The sequence below is a fragment of the Hyperolius riggenbachi genome, chromosome 5 (assembly GCF_040937935.1).
Source record: "Hyperolius riggenbachi isolate aHypRig1 chromosome 5, aHypRig1.pri, whole genome shotgun sequence".
Classification (NCBI taxonomy): Eukaryota; Metazoa; Chordata; class Amphibia; order Anura; family Hyperoliidae; genus Hyperolius; species Hyperolius riggenbachi.
The window spans coordinates 105,296,810-105,320,299 of NC_090650.1; the positions used below are offsets into that span (position 1 = coordinate 105,296,810).

General features: G+C 41.7%; 1 protein-coding gene across 2 annotated transcripts in view; it reads right to left on the reverse strand.

The window, feature by feature from the left end:
• The window catches only part of RFTN1 (raftlin, lipid raft linker 1), a 456,281-nt gene that overhangs the window by 78,121 nt on the left and 354,670 nt on the right, over positions 1-23,490 (reverse strand). For both annotated transcript variants that reach the window (XM_068236097.1, XM_068236096.1), the window contains exon 6: positions 22,817-23,020. In XM_068236097.1, coding sequence (XP_068092198.1) covers positions 22,817-23,020 — 204 coding nt within the window. The remainder of the gene's footprint in view (positions 1-22,816; positions 23,021-23,490) is intronic.

The following is a 23,490-nucleotide window of genomic DNA, read 5'->3' on the forward strand; positions in this document are numbered from 1 at the left end:
GTGACAGACACAAAATGGTGCATACTGGAGCTGCCGCAGTGCTTCCTTCCTGCTTAATACAGAAATAACCAGGTGCATATTAATTCGGCTCAGTTCAGGGCGGTGAGAGCCGAATGGCGGCTCTCACTGATGCCGCTAAACTCACAGGCGGCGTTAAATACTATTCCCCCTCCGAGTTGTCGCAACTCAGAGGGAGATGTAATTCGGGGTCTGGCAGCTGCCAGAGCCCCGAATTACCGCTACGCGCCCCGCGCAGTATAGCATTTCTGCTATGGGGCACCCAGTTAGAGCCGCGCGCTGAAACCAGCTGATCCAGAAATAACCTATTGCTGCATTGGGTAAGTCATAGTAAGTGTCTCTAACTTTCACTTTGGAATGTACACTTCAGGTCCGCTTTAACACACAGATGTTCTTACTAGGCAGGCTGATGGGCATTCCAGACACCTTCAGTGGAGTGAACAACAGGTTGCAGGCTACGAATTTCCAGGTTGGCCTTAAGTCAGTTATCCCAGCTGAAGCCTGTTGAGACTTCAGACAGTCGTACCACCACCTGACCTGCTAAAATAACAGCTTTCAGATCACAGCTATGGCCACCCAAAGTTTCACATGGAAAACTGATATTTTATTTATCCCGAGACCAATATACAAGATGCAAGAAATAAGCCCATCACTGAGCCAGCCTATAATACTTGCGCACGGGCGCACTTCCTGAGCTCCATGAGAATACGTGCAGCACAGCAGGCAGACAATGCGCAATCATTAAAAACATGTCAGACAAACAAGCTGGCTGCTCAGGACGTCTCATCTGCTCTCTCCACCTGGCTTCCCTCTGCACCTCTCCTATGACTTCTCTTAGGGGTGCTTCAGCCTGAAAATTAAATCACTGTTTTTTCCCCTTAAATTGGCTCAGTGCCACTAAATATTTCATTAAGGTAAAGATGCTGCCCTACTGTGCACAAAAAAGCTGTTTTCACTGGTGCCCATAAATATTTAATGTCTTTCTGTTGGCTAAATGCCACTTTAATGTTCTGTATTTTCTTTTACAAGAAGAGTATAAATTCCCCTTTTACTGTCTACTAAGCACTAGCGCCTTTATGTCTTTAAAGCTGAACAAAAAATACAGAGCTGAATAAGGAATTAAACAGTAGTCAAACTGTAGGACCATCTGCCAGAAATCAAAGGAATATATAGAGCAGAATCATGCAAGTGGCTCATGGGATAGGTGAAAGTACAGCGCTGATAGGCTGAAATCACCCATACCAGCAAGAAATATGGATGGTCATTGGTTGTTGGACCTTACTAGCGGCGTAGCAATAGGGGTTGCAGAGGTTGCGACCGCAACAGGGCCCTTGGGCCAGAGGGGACCCGAAGGGCCCTCCCTCAACTTCAGTATTAGGTCTCTATTGGTACTGTGCTCATAATAATCACTTCTATAGATACTTTGAATAGTGGTAATCATTAACAAACTGTTCCCCTTCTTCACCTCTTACAATGTAGTTGCCATTGGCAGGTTTTGGTGCGCCGTATCAATTGTTAAGTATAGAGTGCTTGGGGAGCCCCATTGTAAAACTTGCATTGGGGCCCGCAGCTCCTTAGCTACGCCACTGGACCATACACAACTTTTCTTGGGCAGCTTTAACCAGAACAACCAATTAGGTTTCAGCTGTTGGTCATCAAAGCATTCTGACTGGGCACATTGAGCTACCGATCCACTTTTGTTGCAGGTTTGTTTTCGTTTTTTGCACCCATCGTGGCTTGGCTAGGCTAAATAGTAAAATTGCCTAGATAAAATACAAGTAGTATAGTTCCACCCCAAAATTATGCACTATATGCAAAGGCCCAAATGAAGAAACCACAGGGTTTAAAGGAACAATTTCACTCTTTATTCTTCAAATCACAAGTCTTCCAGGTTGCGTATACAGGTGTAGACATAATTCAGAGGTCCAATTCACAAAAAGACTGCCTGCCACATATTTCACGGCCAAAGGCCGCTTCCTCAGAGGCATACAGTATACATGAACATCGGGTGCAGGTCATAGAGAAAATGCCAGATGATCTGTGAAGAGATGTTGTGAGAGCAATCAAAGTCGGATCCACGCTGTAACAGCTGCGGAATAGGAATAGCCTATTTTTATTTGTTCTCCGTTTGGACTTTTGCATACGGGCTAAATAGTAGTCAATTGACTGTCCAAAACCTTCTCTTGTCACATCATCACTCACAAAGACGTAGTCAGAAAGGAGCTGAGAGGAGGCCAAAGCCAAGATTTCCCTGTGAACACAGACCTGTCCCTGCCTACCAGCCTCTCTGCTGCACTGGGAATAAATCTTTATGGTGGCCACTGCAATACTACAGCTCTGCAGAGTATTACCATAAATTCCTGTCTAGTTCCTCCCTGCTTAGTGACAAATAGCTTGCAGGCAAGGCAGGCTGATGAGAAGTACACATGGCTTTTATTAAGGTCGCAATGTGTATTAACCTTAATACACATGGCTTTTATTAAGGTTCTAGGTCCATAGAGTTCATCTGTCTTAGCAGCGGGAGGAGGTGGGCTGGGCCACGTGATCTGCATTGTGCTGGAGAAAGAACTCTAACTCTCCTGGCAGTAAGGAGCTACGGGATGCAGCCGGCCACAAGACAGGTAGACCCTATCAATATATTTAGTACACAATGCACAGGTGTACAATACATAAAACTCCATGGCATTGGTAATTAAAGCAAATTTACTTGTGCCTGAATTAAAAAAAATGTGAAGCTGAATAGGGGTTTAAGTGGAGGCTTACAAGGATTTCATATATATATATATATATATATATATATATATATATATATATATATATATATATATATATATATATATATATATATATATATATATATATATATATATATGGGAGTTCTAAATTCAGTATTTAACACACGCTGGGGTTTACAAGGACTTTATTCCAGTAAAAAGGTTTTTCATTACTTGTATCTGGATCTGGATGACATTCGCACTGACCTCCTTGTGACAGAGTTTCAGTTTAAAGTGGATAGACACTACATACTGTTGACCACAATTCAAGCCTAACCACATATTGGAATGCAACTTAGTGTGATTACAGAGACTATATACATTGAGGCCTCTTAGTATTAAATATCTTGGTGTGCATGTCCAGCAGGTCAAATAGGGACTTGAGTGTCACCTTGTCACCATTGTTTTATATGTATGAAGGGTGCCTTTTGAAAACTCTATATTGCAATTATGGTGGAAGTATTGATAATCATTGTTCATACAGGGCTAATATGTTCTTATAATTTTTTTTATAACATTTAGAAAAATCATGCTTTCTTCTTGATTCTGTTCCTCTCTATTCAAATTTATCAGCAGATCCATTTACAGTTGTTGTAAGCAACAATAAACAGTACTTTCACTTAAGAACTGCAACAAAACTAACAAAGTAGCTAGATTCAAAAATCTAACTTTATTCCCTTTATTGACAAGGCCTCGTTTCTACCATGTGCAACTTCTTTAATTTTCGCTTAGTGAATGATGTTAATGAATGTCTATGGGCATGTTTTCATTACCATACATGACAATTCTCAGTTGCGTTGCTTTGCAGGAAAAAAAATTAATAGCCTGGGTCCCAGCTCTTAGAGGGGAGCTAAAGCAAATGAAAAAAAAGCCAGTTTAACTGACCTGGGGCTTCTACCAGCCCCCTGCAGCCACCCTGTGCCCGCGCCATCACTGAGGGATCCTCCAGTCCCCCGCAGCTCCCCTCTTTCAGCCACTTTGCATGCAGGGCCTGGCCGCGCGTGCTTGATCGCCGGGAGCATCCTGTGCATGCGCAATACAGGTCAGGAGGTGTGCAGCCTGGAGCTGTGCATCCAGAAGAAAGAGGAGCCCTGCCGGTGACAGGAACATCGTGGAGTGACGACGCAGGCACAGGACTATTTCACTAGGTAAGTTAAACTGGCTTTTTTTTTTAAAATTTACTTTAGGTTCCTTTAAGGTGTAACCACACACATCCAATTTTGATCGGCCAGAGAGCTTACCTACTCAATCTGCACATAGTATTAAAGTATTTAAAATCTCTTGGCCCTAATACTACCTAGAGGTGGTTAAATTGGTCAGTAATTAATCAATCAAAATTGGATGTGTGTATGCACCCTTAGCATGTATGTGGAAGCTTTGGTTCTGTTGCTTGTACACAGCGTACATTAATGACACGGTTTCTGTACAGCGGTTTTGGCAGAGGTTGGGAAGTTGTTGGATCAGACCTTGAGGTTGCTGAACATTCCTGAAAGAGCAGGTGCAGCGAGATATTAAAATAAACACACGTTAATATTTAATACGGGAGGCGTCTAGCCGGCATGTCTGCAAAGTGGTCTGGCAATGGATGCGAATGCGAGAGTCAGAGGTCAGTGATCAATGGAGAGCAGGAGTCTGCACTGTCCAGTGTAAATCTATGTGCTCTCTTTATTGTGTCAATATTTTTACAGGCGGCATTGTGTAATTCTTTGAAGCTGGGGTTTGTTTGCCTTTTCAGAATGGAAATAGAGGCAGTTTAGCATTTGACATTCTTACACCACACGTTATGCAAGATTAGCATCAGGTCTGGAATATCGTTGGCAAGCAAACTGCATGTACAGTAGCTCATCCCCAATGTACCTTGGTCAGTGAGCGAGCACTGTAGATATTGAGCCAGGAATGATGGGAGTAGTTCTATTATTAATATTTATAGTGGTCTTACTTATTTAAATAACACGGAAAAGCACACGTTCAGTCTGATCATTGGAGAGGTTAATTAACCTCTGATGGGCTAAGGGTGATCACTCTCTGTTTTCGTCTAAACAAGTAGAAGCAAAGGCACATAATTGTGAACAGCCAATAAGAAACATACAAACGCACCATGTGATCAAATTGATCAACTGATTTATGGTTTTTGTAAATGATGTCAACTGAAAAATAAAGTAGTAACATACAAATTACAAGATCTTAAAGTGAAACTGAACCGGGTAAAATGATTTAAAAATAAATGCATGATGCACCTGCAAATGAATATTTCATACTTACCTCACCTTCAGTTCCTCTTAGAAGCTCACCATTTCCTTCCTACAATGATTCCTTCCATTTCTGACAAGAATTTGTCAAAACTGTAATATATCAGTTGCTGTCAGTTATAGCTAAAAGGACAACTGATCTGAAAGGTAATGTCCATGTTTCCTTATGGCTCAAGTGAGCAATATTATAGTTTAACAGTGTGCTGACCAGAAAGCTGTTATGGGGTAATGGCCATTTTCAAAATGGAGGATGGAGCATTCCATCGATCACAGTGGACAAATGGCGCATTAGAGAAGAAAGAGAAATATGAGTAGACTACACAGGAGGTAAGTATGACGTGAATGTGTTTATTTTGACTTTCAATTTTCAGTGCAGGTGTGCTTTAAACATAGTATCATTAAAACAACATTAACAATTTATTTTGTCTCATGAGAACAACAAATATAGGGTACCCATTAATGAAGGTCCAGAATTTTTGTAATGAGCCAAAAGGAACCTAAAATTCATCCGCTAAAAGTAATGTAAAGTACAATGCTGCATTTTGTGAAAAGAAGGGTATTTGGGGGTATTTTTAGCCCTTATTAGAGCACAGTATAGGTTGTTTGACTCTGTAAATTGGGCTCCAGAGAGCACAGGTGCATGATATTATGTATTACTCCATCTGGGATCCATTCTATAATATAGCATGCTGATTTAAGCTATGTGAGAAAATGCAGTTTATGCAAATTTCCATTGACCTAGAAAGAACAGGGGCTAATCAGAGAGGTGAAAGGGTAGCTTCTGCAGGCTTCAATAGAGCTGAAGATACTGCCTGTAGGAGTGATGAAACATCTAGAACACAAAAAGTGTCTAAATGAAGGTGCCTTATATTTTACAGAAGCTAAGAGTCCAGAATGGCCCATCCAGTAACCAACAGCTGTGGCGGGTCAGAATTCTGACTACTAGCCCCTCCGTACTTCTGTTTCCTGATCAATGCAAGAATTTCTTTCATTTCAACTTTTTCAGCTATTATACGACTGGAAAGCAACTACAGTTTTCATTTAATTAATTAAGGACACATTAAATGTATTTTATTTTAGACTCGTATGTAATAAAACTTTTTCTCTGAGTTTTCTCCTAGATGATATTTTCACACCTTCACAATAAAATGCCTTTTAAGCCACCAGCAAGCAAGAAAATACCCAAGATAATTTTGGCAGCACTTTCTCACCTACTTTATGGTACTTTTTCAATTGTCCTGAAAAGTTCTATAAAAAAGAAATGAAAAAGAAGTTGAAAAATGATCTAGAAGAAAACTCAGGAGAAAAATGTAAATGCATATTGGCCACTGTATCCTCTGATTATTTTTCCACATAATCACCAACTTATTTACGCATTCATTTTTCATATTTTTCTTTTACAAGATTTTTAATCCCCCGTTTGTAGTATTACCACACTGCTCACCTATGGGTTAGAGGAAATGAGGGGGGGTGCGGTCATGTCAATAAAGCTGAACAAACAGTTATGGGCGTTCCGAAGTCATGTGACAAGAAGTGCAGGGAGAGAGGAGATTAACTTGCAAAAAGCTGTTCATTTTTAGATGACTGCCATACTTCTATTTGATTCCTTTTTTGCAACAGCACACAGTATCATGTGAGGATGTAATGGAAATCTACTACAGATAAATGAGTGACAAGCAGCTAGCCAAGTTATGTGCATGTAGACCCCCATGTGGTGTTCTTAGTCCCCATGTCATTATTGTGATATTATAAACCTGAATCTAAGAAATGAATACCTGTCTTTTAAAATATCTCCTATTCTTCCCTTGTCTAATTTTGTCATTACAGCTGCATTCGCTGTTACTAACTGAATTAAAACATGCATTAATCATGGCCGGGCTCCTTGAAGCGAGAAATACTTAGAAAGCTGCATGAACATTTTATCACACGTGAGGAAGGTAATCAGGCATACACCTAGTGACCTGCATTTTAATAATTTATGGCTTTCAGTATATATACAATTTTTATGGACCAGCAATATTCAAAAGAGGATTTGCCATTCTATTGGTAGCTTGTGAGGTGACATTAGGAATGAAATTCACTACAGTGAATCAGTCAAGGGGAAATTAAAAAGTTTGAAATAAAACATGATTACAGAAAGGCTAGCAATTAAGACATAAATGTTATTCCGAATCTCGTATTTAATTGCTGGTCAATTATAACGCATGTATGCAGGCAAATACAAAATAGCTGAAAATATCAGTTACTATTTATTGATGCACTGAAGAAAATATAATATACAAGTTCCTACTGCCCAACAGCTTACTGTAGGTCATGTTTTTTTTTAATTACTATTAATATTTCTCTAATGTTATCACCATAGCACATTACAGAGTCTATAGTCTTGTCACTGACTGTCCCTCGAAGGAGCTCACAATCTAATCCTCACAACAGCCATATGTCCATATAAAACCTGGTATACACATTCAATTTTGATTGGCTAATCACTGACCAATTTTACCTATTCCATGTAGTATGAGTGCGTACCTACACAATCTGTCCATAGTTTTCAAAATATGTTGGCCTTCATTCTACACGGAGGTGGTACATTTGGCGAGTGATTGGCCAATCAAAATTGGATGTGTGTATGTACCTTTAGTCTAGAGCCAGTTTAGGGAAAGCTAATTAACAAATCTGTATGTTTTGGGGATATGGGAAGAAACTGGAATGTCTGCAGTTTACCTGAATTTACCACAAACCATATCCCTTCAGGAAATTATTCAGTAAACCAAATCAAGACAATGAACTTGTCTTACTACTAACTATTAACCTTATATTAAATCCAATCAGACCCTCACACTAACTATTCCCACCTTAGGGGATACCTTACCTGAGGCAAAGCTACCTAAGCTAAGCACAAAGGTATGTTCATATGCTGGATGTTCATACCTTTGTGCATTGTCTCTCTTCATCTCCCCACCCAAGTCAAATTTTCAGACAGGAAGAGGCAGGCTTGCTTAGATGTTACCTCCCAATTATCCTCCTACTTCCTTCTCTTAAGGGGAGTGACTCTTGAGAGAGAGACTCTTTATTGACATTTAAATCCCTGAATAATCTAGGCCCTGGATACATGAAAGATATGTTACAGCTGCGTAGCAATCCCCGCATTCTCAGATCCACAGGTTCTAATAATCTAGTCATACCCAGAGTCCACTTAGAAACTTTTGGTCCCAGAGCCTTCTGTCATGCTGCCCCTACGTTTTGGAACTCTTTACCTCAACAGATCAGGACAGCCCCATCCCTGGACGTGTTTAAATCCAGACTGAAAACCCACCTGTTCAGTCTGGCATTTGCAGAAATATAACTTTTGTTGTGTGAATACTTCATCCTACTAATTACTGAATCTGAGAGAGCCTAAGCGCTTTGAGTCCTATGGGAGAAAAGCGCTATAGAAATGTTATTGTATTGTATTGTATTGTACCCACATCCCTGATTTCACCTCCACAGATGAGGAGAGGAAACTGGGGGAAGAGGAAACAACCGTGGAAATAGCGGCCCGATATGTCACTACCTGCCACCAACTGAGAGGAGCATGGTACACCATGGACTGTATTCCCCCTTATACTGCCCCCTATACCCTCCTCACCCCATGGGCTATATATCCCAGACCCCTATACTGTCCCTTATATCCTCAATACCCTTATGGACTGTATACCCTAACCCCCCTACACCCTTCGCTTACTCCCACAACCAACCCCTCTCCAAGCTCTTTTGGATTTGGATTTGGAATGGGGCATGGAAAAGGAGGGAATGGGAAGTTGACAGAAGGGAACATCACAGCAAGCCTGTCTCTTCCTCTTTGAAAATGTCACTTTAGCCAATAGTTTAGCCAAACTTTTTCAAGAAGTGATTACGGGAGGAGAGGAACGAACACCACAGAAAGGTATGTGGATTCATCATGAATGGTTGGATGAATGATTGGCACAATCATTCATCCAACCACACAAGCCCGCTGCCTGGGTGTCACCCTGGACTCGGCCCTCTCCTTCACCTCCCACATCCAAACCGTAGCTAGAGCCTGCTATTTCCACTTACGCAACATCTCCAAGATCCGGCCTTTCCTGACCCCAGACACTGCCAAACTCCTTGTCCATGCCCTCATCATCTCCCGACTATTGCAACTCCCTCTTGTCAGGCCTTCCTCAAAACCGCATCGCCCCCCTAAAATCCATCATGATCGCAGCAGCCAGACTCATCTACTCCTCCCACTGCTCTGTCTCCACGACTCCCCTACGTAAATCCCTTCATTGGCTTCCAATTCACTCTAGAATCAGCTTCAAGATCCCATGTTTGGCATACAAATCCATACACAAGTCCTGCCCAACCTAAATCTCTGACCTGGTCAGCAGATATACACCTGGCCGTCCACTTCGCTCCTCCAACGACCTCCTAACCACCCCATGCATCTCTCATTCCCATGCCAGACTGCAGGACTTCACTAGAGCTGCCCCCATCCTGTGGAACTCTCTCCCACTGCCCATCAGGCTCGCTCCCACCTTCAACACCTTCAAAAAAGCACTCAAAACTCACTTCTTCAAGGAGGCCTACATCAACTCAACACTACCCTAATCCTTTCTGCCAATAACTTCTTGATGCAACCCCTCCTTTCGTGTCACCAACCCCTCCCTCTAGATTGTAAGCCTTTGGCAGGGCCCTCTCCCCTTGTGTATCATACTTGACTGTGTGCACTTTACCCAGAATTTGGAACTGGTAATTTTTACCACTACCACTCCAGTTTATGATCTGGCATTGTACTACTGTCTGCATTGTGTTGTGTATCTTATTGGTATTACCTGTATTGTTGTATCTATTGTCTATTACCTGTATTGTTCTGTCACCCCTGTTATCATTGTCTGTAATCCTATTTATTGTACAGTGCTGCGTAATATGTAGGCGCTATATAAATCTAATAAATAATAATAATAACATCCCTTGTGTGCTTACCTTAGGTAGCTTTGCCTCCGGTCAAGTGTGCTTCCAGCTGACCGAACCTCGAAGTTAGCAATATTTAAATTTACCTCATCCAATTGATGTGTTGCTGCTTATTTACTCTTGGTACCATGACAGGATCGTACTGTGCCCAATGTGAACCGCTTCATTCAATTTCTACCCTTACCTTTGTGCCTCCCCCACCCTGTCCCTGTTTGACTGAGTTTTTCTTCATAATGCTTTGTCAAGGCTGAATGTGTTTATCATTAATAGATAATAACATTTGCTCCACAGTTACAGTTAAATTATTTTCTACAATATTTTCTATTTATATTCTCCGTGCCTGACTAGCCACAGTCAAAGTACTTTTGATAAAGTCCAATCTTATTAAGGATTCCATTAAGCAACACAGAGAGAAAGACTCCTTTTTAGGAACGTAATGGAGTCATACAGAATTTCGACTGGCTCATTACATCTAATTTCCTGTTTCAGATATAATCTTTAAATGTACATACTTGGAACATCTAACTAATTCATTACTGAAAACTCATTTATTTCCTGACATTAGTCATAACAACATTATTGTGCGGCTTACAGCTCTGCAGAGAATGGGCTGAGCTGTATTATTTCATGTTATTGGAACTCAACAGCCAGAGATGCGTATCACAAAACCTGCTCTACCTTTTGCATAGAATCCAATGGAAATTAATTTATCACTAGAAAAAGGTATTTAAAAGTATTCTAAAAATAAGTCTTCAGTCGTGAAGCACATTTAACTGATGTATTTTATTGAGACAGCGTTATGTCAAAAATAGTTGCTAATGATGCCAATTATCTGAGTGGCAATATTGGTGGATATCATTATATTAATCTTGGCTCAGATATTTTAAAGCCCAACTAAGTGTTAGCGAGAAGAAGCTTTCGGCTAGGGAACCCTGCTGAAAAATATAAGGAGAAACACCCCACCTAATAATCTCTAACCCTTTCCAATCTTTCGTCGGCATTGGCCTTTTCCTCCATAGGTCTAATGTTGGACATCGTCCAGCAATAGAAAACTAGCTGCCACTAGATGGAACTGTTGCCAGATAAAAAACCAGCACAGGACCATCCTCTTCCTATCAGTATCTTGTTGATCTCTATGATCAGGCACATGGGGTGCAGAGTGGAAAGGGGAAAGGAGTTGTGGGGAACACATGGCCGCTCAGAGCTGCACTGCCCTGAGCGTTAAAATGCTACCGCCTCTACTGATTCTTGATCCGATTTCTCCTGAAACCTGATGTAAAGGGTATTGGTCACTAGTTCCCAATCTATTTTCAGTCTGGGAGCAATAGACTGCTTTCCAGCATGGGCCTTTATGGACACAAGTATAGCTTACATTAGTGTATTGGAGGTGAAGGGATCCTCATAAACACCCTGCGCAGTGATTTCCTGTCTACGGAGGTCTGCAGACACACATTTCCAAATACTATTTGAGCCTTGTGTATGAGTCTTTGGCATTACATAAATTCAGTAATGGTAGTTGTGTATTATTCTTATCTATTGGATTTATATAGTGCCAAAAATGATGCAGCACTGTACAATAAATAAGATTACAGACAATGATAACAGGGGTGACCAACAACACAATACAGGTAATAAGCAATAAGATACACAATGCCAGATCATATAATGGAGTAGCAGTCCAAATAATAGAAGTTCATACTATTTGTGGGTAGAGTGCACAATCAAGTATAATACACAAGGAGTCTAGAGGGGGGTGACACGAAAGGAGGGGGGCTGTATCGAGAGGTTCTTGGCAGAGAAAGTTTAGGCAGCAGTAAGGTGGGGTAGGGCTCCTTGAAGAGGTGAGGGGCAAGCCTGATGGGCAGTGGGAGAGAGTTCCACAGGATGGGGGGCAGCTCTAGTAAAGTCCTGTAGTCGTGCATGGGAGTGCGAGATTTGTGGGGTGGTTAGGAGGAGGTTGTTGGAGGAGCGAAGTGGGCGGCCAGGTGTGTATCCGCTGACCAGGTCCGAGATGTAGGTCAGGCAGGACTTGTGTATAGATTTGAAGGCCAAACATAGGATCTTAAAGCTGATTCAGAAGTGGATTGGGAGCCAGTGAAGAGACTTGTATAGGGGATACATTGAGACAGAAGGGTGGGAGGAGTAGATTAGTCTGGCTGCTGGGTTCATGCCGTTCATGATGGATTGTGTGTGTGTGTGTGTGTGGGGGGGGGGGGGGGCAACGCAATGCTTTTCTGAGGAAGGCCTGGCAGGAGGGTGTTGCAGTAATCTAGGCAGGAGATGATGAGGGCATTGACAAGGAGTTTGGCAGTGTTTAGGGTCAGAAAGTGGCGGATCTTGGAGATGTTGCGTAACATCGCATAACAATAATGTGTGCTATCTCTGCACATAAATATAATAGAAAATTTAGTAACAACACCCAAGGAGAGGTAATTCACGATATAAAAAGGTAATGGGGTATATTATTAGATGGTATGCAAACGTGTGCAACACGTGTCACACAAGCATTTGTGCAACCTCCTTAAGGAGGCTATACAGCCTAAAATATCACTTTCATTTCATTTTGTTATTGATTGTAATTTAAAAGTTAAATGTACCTACCAGCTCGTTCCTCTCCAAACCGTGTGGCCATGTCGCAGCTTAGCCCGGCTGAAAAGACACCATTCTGTTTTCTATGCTCAAGATAGAATACAGCATAGAGTTTTTTCAGCAGGGGGCGGGGCTATGTGACAGAACCCAGTGGCCCAGTGGCTTTGGAAGGTTTCCGGCAGGAATGCCAGGAATCGTAGTGGCTGGATAGTGTACTGGTTAAAGCGGAATATAACCCTGCATTTCAACTTTGCTCTAAAACATTATTTACAGTATATTATATGCAACCAGCATTTTTTTTTTTACTAGACCAGCATTGGAAGGGTTACACAGGGCTTTAAAGTCCCTGGAGAATTCTGCAGACGCATCCGAACTTGAGTTAGATACTTTTTGTTTACATAAATGTATCTAAGTGTTGAATGTGACTCATCTCTCTCACTGAGAAGGAGTTGGAGGACAGCCAAAGAGTGTGTAACATTTCTAAATATATACATATAACTAAATAGAATGTAACTATCTGAACGTCTGCACGGAACTTAAAACCTCTGTGTTTAACCCTTCCAATGCTGGTCTAGTAAAAAAAAAATGCTTTTTGCATATAATATGCTGTAAATAATGTTTTAGAGCAAAGTTGAAATGCAGGGTTATATTCCACTTTAAGAGCACCGCCTTTGATATGGGAGACCAGGGATCAAATCCTGGCTAGGGACAGTACCTATTCAGTAAGGAGTTCAAGGCAAGACTCCCTAACACTGCAGGGTGGCCTCTTAAGCGTGTCACAGTGGCTGCAGCTCTTTAGCGCTTTGAGTCAGACAGGAGAAAAGCGCTATACAAATGTTCAGATTATTATTATTATTAGGAATGGAGCCGGCTGGTAAATATAACTTTTAAATGACCATAGAATAACAGAATAAACTTAACGTGGCATTTCAGGCTTTGCAGCCTCTTTACCATTTACGTGTTTTGTCTACGCACATAAGTTTTAAGATTGTTTAGTGTATGTACCCCAATAAAAGGTAATTCATGAGATAAAACAGATAAGGAAAGATAAATAATAAGTTAAGAAGAGGAAAATTGTGCCTTAAACATAAGCAGTGATATTGTAAAATCATGAGTTATTTAGATAAGAAGAGATGATAATAAAATAAGCGGGGCTTGATTCACTAAGACAAATAGCATGCCTTATCAAAGTTAACACGCCTTATCAGAGTAGCATAGCGAGAGCTACAAACTTATGCCTGCTAATTGGCAATTCACTCGTCCTGCCCTGAGCCCCTGCGGGTTTGTAGCGCTCGCTATGCTACTCTGAAAAGGTGTGCTCTGATAAGGCGTGCTATTTGTCTTAGTGAATCAAGCCCAAGATGTGTTTAAACCTCAAGAAGAGATACCATAATTCATAAGATGAGTTTTGTGAATCAACACCAAGGTGTGAAATGTTTATGGTGCCCAAAAATATGCTAAGAGGACCAGTACCGAACAATGCAGCCAATTTTATTCTCTTCAACCCCTGCAAGAAATAAATTCAACGTTTTACCAATTTCTAGTTAAAAGCATAAACTCACTAGGCTAAAGGGTCATTTCACCCACTGATAACGTATTCAAAAGACTGTTGGAAACATGTATTGTACATTGGGTCAAACGGTACAATTAAGTCTCTCTTTCCAATCATAAGCAGTGGGAGGCTTCAATCTATCTGTGAAATTGCAGCTCTCTGGTCCAGGTGAGCCGGGGTGAAATCACTCATCAGTAAGGACACCTATGCCGCCAGTATACCAGGTCTATTATATGCTGTTGAGTTAGATGCTATTTTGTTCCCCAGACATAATGGAACCTTTATACGAGATGCTCACTGACACTAGAAGGACAAGAGACAAATAACTTCAGCAAGGGAACTCAACCAAAAACCCGGCCTCCGCTGCACTGTGTAAATATAGATTCCCAAGCAACCGTAAAGTTTAAATAATCAACTTCATATTCACTACAACTGCAATGACAATAGCTGGAGAACTAATGCCCTGAACACTTACAAAAGTCATACAATTACTGTCCTATCACAGGCTATAATATCACCATGAGCTTGCTGGTTAGTCTGTACCTCTCGGTGTTACAAGCCCTACTCCATAGAGCCAAATTAATCCATGCCATGCACTGATGAGGATCAAACAATCCGAAACAGTCTGTATGCATGTTGGATTATTATGGCTCTGTACAAATTAACAAGCTGACACATCATTGCATTCCAGCGGTTCTGGAGGTGTGTTTAGCTTCTAAAGGCAACAATGGTTAATTTGCATATATTTAGCAGTGATGCACTCGGAGACGTCTCAAGCTCACTCCAACCTGAATTATCGCATGAATTATCGCAAATTCTTTCTGTTCTAAGAAGGCAAACTTTTGTTTTCCAGGCTATAATCAATGTGGTATCTCACCTTAAAGTGAACCTTAAGAGTAAAAAATAAATTGAGTTTTACTTACCTGGGGCTTACCTCAGCCCCCTGCAGCTGATCGGTGCCCACGACGAGTCGCTCTGATGCTCCGGGTCCCGCTGGCGGCCACTTCCGGTTTCGCCGTCAGGACCCATCAGGCTGGGGAACGCGGCTGATACTATGCGTTCCCGGCCAAAATAGCACCCCTATGCGGCCATACGGCCGCATAGGGGTGCTATTTTGGCTGGGAACGCGTAGAAATGGCCGCCTTCCCAGCCTGACGGGTCCTGACAGCGAAACCGGAAGTGGCCTCCAGCGGGACCCGGAGCATCAGAGCGACTCGTCGTGGGCACCGATCAGCTGCAGGGGGCTGAGGTAAGCCCCAGGTGAGTAAAACTCAATTTATTTTTTACTCTTAAGGTTCACTTTAAAGACTTTTTCATAATTTAAACAGATCAAGTGTGAACAATAGCACTAATGTAATTGCCATTATGATTACTGTACAGAATGTATTGAATAATTTATATCAAAAACTGGTCCTCAAAGAACATCATAATCTAATGTTTTACAATAGTTATGACCCTTGAGATAGATAGATAGATAGATAGATAGATAGATAGATAGATAGATAGATAGATAGATACATAGATAGACGGTAGATACCTAGATAACTTTTGTTTTAAATCCTTTAAAAAAATGTAAATCCTTATCACTCAAAAAGATGAAAAAAAAAATCATCAAACATGTTCCCTCAAATCCTGAGATAAGACCCTCCTATGCACTTCCTGGCTGGCCAGATGTTACCCTGTAGTGGGAATGCAATAGGCTGACAATCTCTGTCTTCACTGCACTATAAGAGGCAGTCACAGTCACAGACCACTCCTATAAAGTACAGTCTGAGGGTGGGTGAATGGCAGTTGCAGCTACATGCCCCCTTTGCAACAGGGAGGAGGAGGGTGAATGTCAGTACACAAGAAACCTGTTGAGGATGGGAAGCTTTGATCATACAGCATTCAGCCTTCTAAATTCCACTGAACCTAGGCTTGATCATGACTCCAAAATATTTTCATCTGTGATTACAGTGAGCAGGGCTGGTTTTACCATAAGGCACTGTAGGCACGTGCCTACAGGTGCCTGATGATGGAAAGGCGTCTCATTCCCCTCCACTAGTGCCTTCCTCCCCCCCTTCCCTATGCAGAGTCCTGAGCTGAGTGTAAATTAGAGGTTACACATCCAGCTCTCTGCCACTGATGAGATCTCTTTTCAGTTGGGGCACCCCTAGCAATTTAATACTGAGGGTACCTCTGGCTACCTAATGCTAAAGGGACACCTGCAGCTACCTATGACGGGCAAGGAAGTAAGGGAGAAGTGACAGCTGGGCCAGCCAGCACACTTGCCATGGGTTTGTAAGTTCATGGAGGGCGAAGTCTAGGGTGTCAGGATACCTGTGCCTATAGGCTCCTGTGAGGTAAATCGGGGCCTGACAATAAGTATGAGGATTTCTTTTTTTCTTTGCACATTATTACTTGCAGCAAGTGTAAACCATGAAGTTCTGCCTCAATCATTGCTATTTTGTTGTCCTCTAGGTACGACTTTTCTGTAATTGAAATTGGTACATATCAATACCATGCCTGCGCTATAAATCAATAAAAACAGTATTTAATGAGGAGAAAACTAGTAAAAGTATATTTCTTGCAATAAAAATAAAGAACCGCTCATGATCAGACATGACTGTCTGGCACTGAGGAAATAAAACCCTTTAGGAGGGGATTTTTACAGGGGTGTTCCTGCCTGGTTGTAGCATTTAATGTAGCATGTAAAACCTGTCAGGAGCACTACAAGCAAACACATGCTGCTTTTTCTGTCACAATCCCAAAATCAATTTTCAAGCTGCGAAGTGTAATGGTGCCACTGCCACAAATCTGTCATACCAGCTCAGATTTCTAACACTTATTACACTCAATCATTTTTACTCATGTGTCTCATCTTATTTCTCCTGCATATCGCCGCTGGACCCCACAGTATGGGAACAGACGGCAACTCTCTTCTAGGTTTTCTATTTCCATAGTTCTGTACTGAGCTCTAGTTCGTTTAAAAAAAGAACTCCACTTATCTGAACGGCCATACAACTTTTGCTAAAACTTTGGATAATCCGCAAAGGAAAAATTTGGTGATGTCCCCATACCTCAGAAAACCTTTCTGGCCCTGTGTGGACCACAGCTGTCAATTTTGCAAGGACTTTGAAAATGTATTGGAAATATTCTTGTATTAGAAATGGCTCCAGTGTAAACAGTAGATAAAAAAAAGATTTATTTATCAATGTAAGGAAGATTTATTTATCAATACAAGGAATATATGCATACTACCGTTCCATAAACCAATAAACAGCAGCCAAAGTCCAGCGCTTCGAAAAGGGAACCGTCTGCAAATCTCTGTAATACTTCACCACTAATACTCTCTCAGTTCTGTACTCCACCACCACACCAAAACAAAGGCAGGCAAGTTATAAGGTTTCAAGTGTATGCTGTTATCATTCAAGCACCGTTCCATGAACTCTGAGCCAGTCTTTTCTTCAAATCCTTCTCACAAGTACCAGACCCACTGAGGCATGTCATAAAGTATAATAAAAAATACCACCTCTAAGCGTATGCTGCTAAATCAAAAGGTTTTAATAGCTCCCCATAAGCATATAAAATAAACTTTAAAAGTTCACTCACATACAGGGCCATTTTACAGACACAGAAGAGTGAATGTGTATATATCACAGTATGGGCAACGCCACTGTACCGTTGTCCTCTCTGCCTAGGCAGTTTTACAAATGAAGCATCATCAGGGGCTTATGGGGTAGCCAGGTGAGATGGTGCCGGGGTACTGCTTCTGTTTACCAAGCCTGAAGGTTGTAAGCTCAACTCCCAGCTCCACCCATTGGCTTAACCCATAGCCCTGGGATTGACCTACGTCTTAGATTGCCATGGCTGGAGCATGTTGACACTGACACTTGTGAGACAAGGGGCTTATGGGGTTGTATGTGAGTGAAGTTTCAAAGTTTATTCTATGTTATGTACTTGTGTTTTATTTGCCCCCGGCTCTGGAAGTGCCTGATCCATCTTGCAGCCTTACTCTGCCTTACTGACATCCCCCCCATGCAATAGTTCTGTCACTTCACAGAGGGTGGAGTGGTGATGCCAGAACAGTACGGCAGTTCCCAGATGCAAATACTCCTACTACCCAAAAATAAGCATAAATAGTATCTCAATGGACATTATGAACAAAATCTAGAAAAGATGAAAGACACAGTTATAGAGCACCCTGGGCACCCTTAGTAAGAAGCAGGGTAATCTGGTTAGGGTTAATTCCTTTCTGTTTCATTATTTCCCTCTGTACTCACAGAAATGTGTATTCGTGGAATATTGTAAGTTGCATTCAGATGCCTCTGCTCTGCTGCAGATAGAGTAGAGATGGCCAGGGCTTTATATGTTAAAAATAGAATTAGCAGTAATTATGGCCATAGGCTGGGTGTCAGTACAATTGTCAGGACTAACCAGTGCAGGATTTGGTTATATACATCACACCAAAAGAAGGCTTTCCAGAAAGAAAAACAGCAGTTTCCCTTTGGGTAACCAGTGCCAGGATCGGGTTAACAGGCTGGGTTCTTGCAAGGCTATTGTTAGGTCCATCACAATACAACCACAATACAATAATCACTGATGCCAAAAAAAGAATTGGGCGACTATTACTTATATGAAAAAGAAAAAAGTATGTACAAGCAGCTGCGTGCAAATTATTATTCTGTCATCTGTGTATTTTGTGTGAAATGCGAAATCCTGAATATATCTCTTGATTTATTGCCCAGAGTATAAAAAGAAGAAATCACCCAAAATAATAGCGCTGAACATATAGAGATTGATTTGCTAAATGTCTTCTACTGTGCCGCAAAACAAAATGACTCATGGAAAATGAAAAATCTATTCTATTCAGAAATTGGATGTGTGTATGCTAATTTACTGATACAATGAATCAGTGCAGAACATTAGAGTGATTACTGTAACACAATATACAAAGAATGGGTGAATATGACGAGCATTCTCCAGCACACAAAGGAAATGAATATTAAATGTTTTCCAGGCTGGGCCTGGTGTCACCTGCTGTGCCTCCTTGCCCATGCATACAGGGAACCCAGGAGAGGAGTGACATTCTCCTACTGTCTGCCTATTTATGAATCCAGCAACAGCAGCTCTTGTATCCATATGGTAAGAATGTAATCAGAGCAGACAGCTTTCCATGACCAGATTTCCTGTCCTGAGAACTGTGCATCAATCAGTGGGAGCAGACAGCATTTGTTTACAATGATGGTGTCACACAAACCAGTATGAATTCACAGAGCAAGGCAGGAGACTCGGGGTCTGTGCAGACTGAAAATCAATAATACACACTAGCTTATCAGATCACAGGGGACTCCTGTTGGGTGAAGTGAGTACATGGTGGTTATAAGGTTTATTTATTCCCTGAATGTTTACAGTAAGGGCCCGTTTCCACTAGCGTGGATTTGCATGCATTTTCTGCATGCAGATTCGCATAACCAATACAATAAAATGGGCCGGTTTCCACTTGTCAGGAAAACTGAGTGTTTTGCTGTGCAGGAAATCTGCACGGCAGAGCCATCAGAATTCGCACACCACACACACCGCTTGCAATTCGCATGTAATGTATTTAATAAGAATTCGCATTGTGTTTTCGCTATGCAAATTTTCCATACTAATTCGCATTCATTTTCGTGTAAAATCAATGCCAAAGCACACAGGCACTGACATGGTTAAAATCACATACTTACAAAAATACATAAAAACGCATGCAAATTCGCATGAAAATACACATACAAACACATACGAATTTGCATCCACATGCAAATTTGGTTATGCATTTTCCGCAAACAAATTGCACCACACTAGTGGAAACAGGCCCTAAGGGTTGGGACCCACTGACAGCGCTTTTCAGAAAGCACAAAAATGCTCGCTCTTTCCAAATCGCAGAAATCCCAAGATTTAAAATGCGTTTCCCAAAGCGATTTGGCTCTGCACCTATTAATGTAATCACTCTGGTATAGCCACTATAATGCTGCATGCAGCGCTTTGTGACCACTCTGCTGCAAAAGCCCAGCCAGTGGGTCCCAGCCCTAAGAATTATTCCTAACGACGACAAAGAAAAGGTACCCATACACTGATACATGACCACCCAATATGGCCAAAAGATCGATTCCCTTCAAATCAGAAGGCATTTAATCCTTCCACACAATAAAAATAGATTTTAGCATGAATTCAATTACTGAATATCTACAGTAGCAAGACAAAGTATGTGAACTTGGGAATGGGAATTATATGGATTTCTGAAAAAATTGGTCATAAAATGTGATCTGAACTTTATCTAAGTCACAACAATAGACAATCACAGTCTGCTTAAACTAATACTACACACATAATTAAATGTTTCCATGTTTTTATTGAACACACCATGTAAACATTCACAGTGCAGGTGAACCCCTAGACTAATGACATCTCCAAGAGCTAATTGGAGTGAAGTGTCAGCCAGCTAGTGTCTAATCAATGAAATGAGATGAGATGAGATTGGAGGTGTTGGGTTTCAGCTGCCCTGCCCTATAAAAAACACACATTAGTTTTGGGTTTGCTTTTCCCAAGAAGCATTGCCTGATGTATATGATGCCTTGCACTAAAGAGCTCTCAGAAGGTCTACGATTAAGAATTGTTGACTTGCATATTACCCTGGAAAGGGTTATAAAAGTATCTCCAAAAGCCTTGCAGTTCATCAGTCCACGGTAAAACAAATTGTCTACAAATGGAGAAAGTTCAGCACTGCTGCTACTCTCTCTAGCAGTGGCCGTCCTGTAAAGATGGCTGCAAGAGCACAGCTCAGAATGCTCAAGGAGGTGAAGAAGAATCCTACAGTGTCAGCTAAAGACTTACAAAAGTCTCTGGCATATAATAACATCCATGTTAGTGAATCTATGATATGTAAAACACTAAACAAAAATGGAGTTCATGGGAGGATACCAGAGAGGAAGCCACTGCTGTCCACAAAAAAAACATTGCTGCACGTTTAAAGTTTGCAAAGGAGCACCTGGATGTTCCACAGCGGTACTAGCAAAATATTCTGTGGACAGATGAAACCAAAGTTGAGTTGTTTAAAAGAAACACACAAAAATATGTGTGGAGAAAAAGAGGCAATGTACCCCAACATCAAAACTTCATCCCAACTGTGAAGTATGGTGGTGGGGCAATCATGGTTTGGGGCTGCTTTGCTGCTTCAGGGCCTGGACGGGTTGCCATCATCGAAGGAAAAAAGAAATTCCCAAGTCTATCAAGACATTTTGCAAGAGAACTTAAGGCCATCTGTCCCCCAGCTGAAGCTCAGCAGAAGATGGGTGTTGCAACAAGACAACGACCCAAAGCATAAAAGTAAATCAACAACAGAATGGCTTAACCACTTGCCGACCAAGTGATTTCCCATTGATCTGTGCTCGGTGGGGTCTTTAGCCCCCAGCACAGATCGTATTGCAGGCAGAGCGATCAGACTTCCCCCCTTTTTTCCCCACTAGGGGAATGTCATGCTGGGGGGGTCTGATCGCCGCCGCTCTGCTGTGCCTTGCGGGGGGGGGCTCCTCAAAGCCCCCCTCCGCAGCGCTATTCCCCCCTCCCTCTCCTTGGCTCTGTGGGCAGTACAGGACGGCGATACGTCCTGTACCGCCTCTGGTAGGCTTCAGCCTATCCGACGGGGTCGATCCCCGGCCTATCAGAGGCCGGAGATCGCCGATCTCCTTTACGGCGCTGCTGCAGTTGCAGCGCCATACAGTGTAAACACCGGGGATTTCTTCCACGCGTGTTTACATTTCGCCTGCGAGCCGCGATCGGAGGCTCGCAGGCAGTTCACGGAGACACCCTCCGTGAACTGACACGGAGCAGCCGTTTGAACGAGCGGCCGTTTCCATGGAAATCCGCAGAAAACCAGTTTACGCCAATCGGCGTTAGCTGGTCGTCAAGTGGTTAAACAGAAGAAAATACGCCTTCTGGAGTGGCCCAGTCAGAGTCCTGACCTCAACCCGATTGAGATGCTGTGGCATGACCTCAAGAAAGCGATTTACACCAGACATCCCAAGAATATTGCTGAACTGAAACAGTTCTGTAAAGAGGAATGGTCAAGAATTACTCCTGACCGTTGTGCACGTCTGATCTGCAACTACAGGAAATGTTTGGTTGAAGTTATTGCTGACAAAGGAGGTTCAACCAGTTATTAAATCCATGGGTTCACATACTTTTTTCCACCTGCACTGTGAATGTTTATATTGTGTGTTCAATAAAAGCATGGAAACATTGAATTAATTGTGCGGTATTAGTTCAACCAGTATTGCCCAATGAGCACAGATCACCTGTCTCCATCTCTTCCTTCTGCTGCTAAGAAATTAACATTTTGTGGTTAGAACTGTAGCACTACAAAAAATCTCACAATCTCTGCTCAGAGTGTAAAAAAAATCTCACACTCTAACATTTTTTTTTCCATAAAAGGGTAAATAAATGAGCAGTGAAAAACGGTTTCATATTGCAGGCAATGCAGTGTGAGAAGAGGTACTGTACATAATATGGCTTTTATAAAAACACTAACGATTTTCCTGTACTCCAAATTTTATCTCCTCTGCAAGCTGGTTATAACAGAAAGTGTAAATGACAATGCCTTAACTATACGTTAAATTGAAATATCTTCCATATGTAAAAATCCATACCATTTACCATTCCAAGACAAAAGACGGCGTTGACAAGAGAGCATCCTTTCCTGAAATGATCAGTCATGTACTCTAGCCAGTTGGCTTCCAGGCCATTGATGGTGTTCTTTTCCCTGAAGATCTTCATTGGGATAGTCACAGTATAGTATTTTCTGTACCTTTGTTGGGTTTTTGGTTTATTAAAAAGCGCCAATATCTCAGTTTCTGAAAAAGAAGGTAACAAAAAGACATTCCCGTTAAATATATATAAAAGTGTATAAATAAAAATTCATGGAGTGCATCCATTTCTGCTGGTCAGTCCAGTTTCAGGAGTGAATCTGTCATGGACACATTGTGTCATGGACAAATTAATAAAAATGAAACTTATTTCAATGATTAATTAAAGACTCAGGCTACTTAAAGGGAATTTGAAGTGAAAAAAAAACTTATGACATAATGAATTGTATGTGTAGCACAGCAAAGAAATAGATCATTCGCAGCAAAGAACAGAGTCTCATATTGTTTCCAGTGCAGGAAGCAAGGCCGGTTCTAGACTTTTATGCTGCCTGAAGCAAACTTGTGAATATGCACCCCCCCCCCCCCCCCCACACACACACACCAATTTGGAATGATCCCACAGCACCTGACAATTTACTCTGCTTAATTTAATGTTCTCAGACTACATGCTGCAGCTT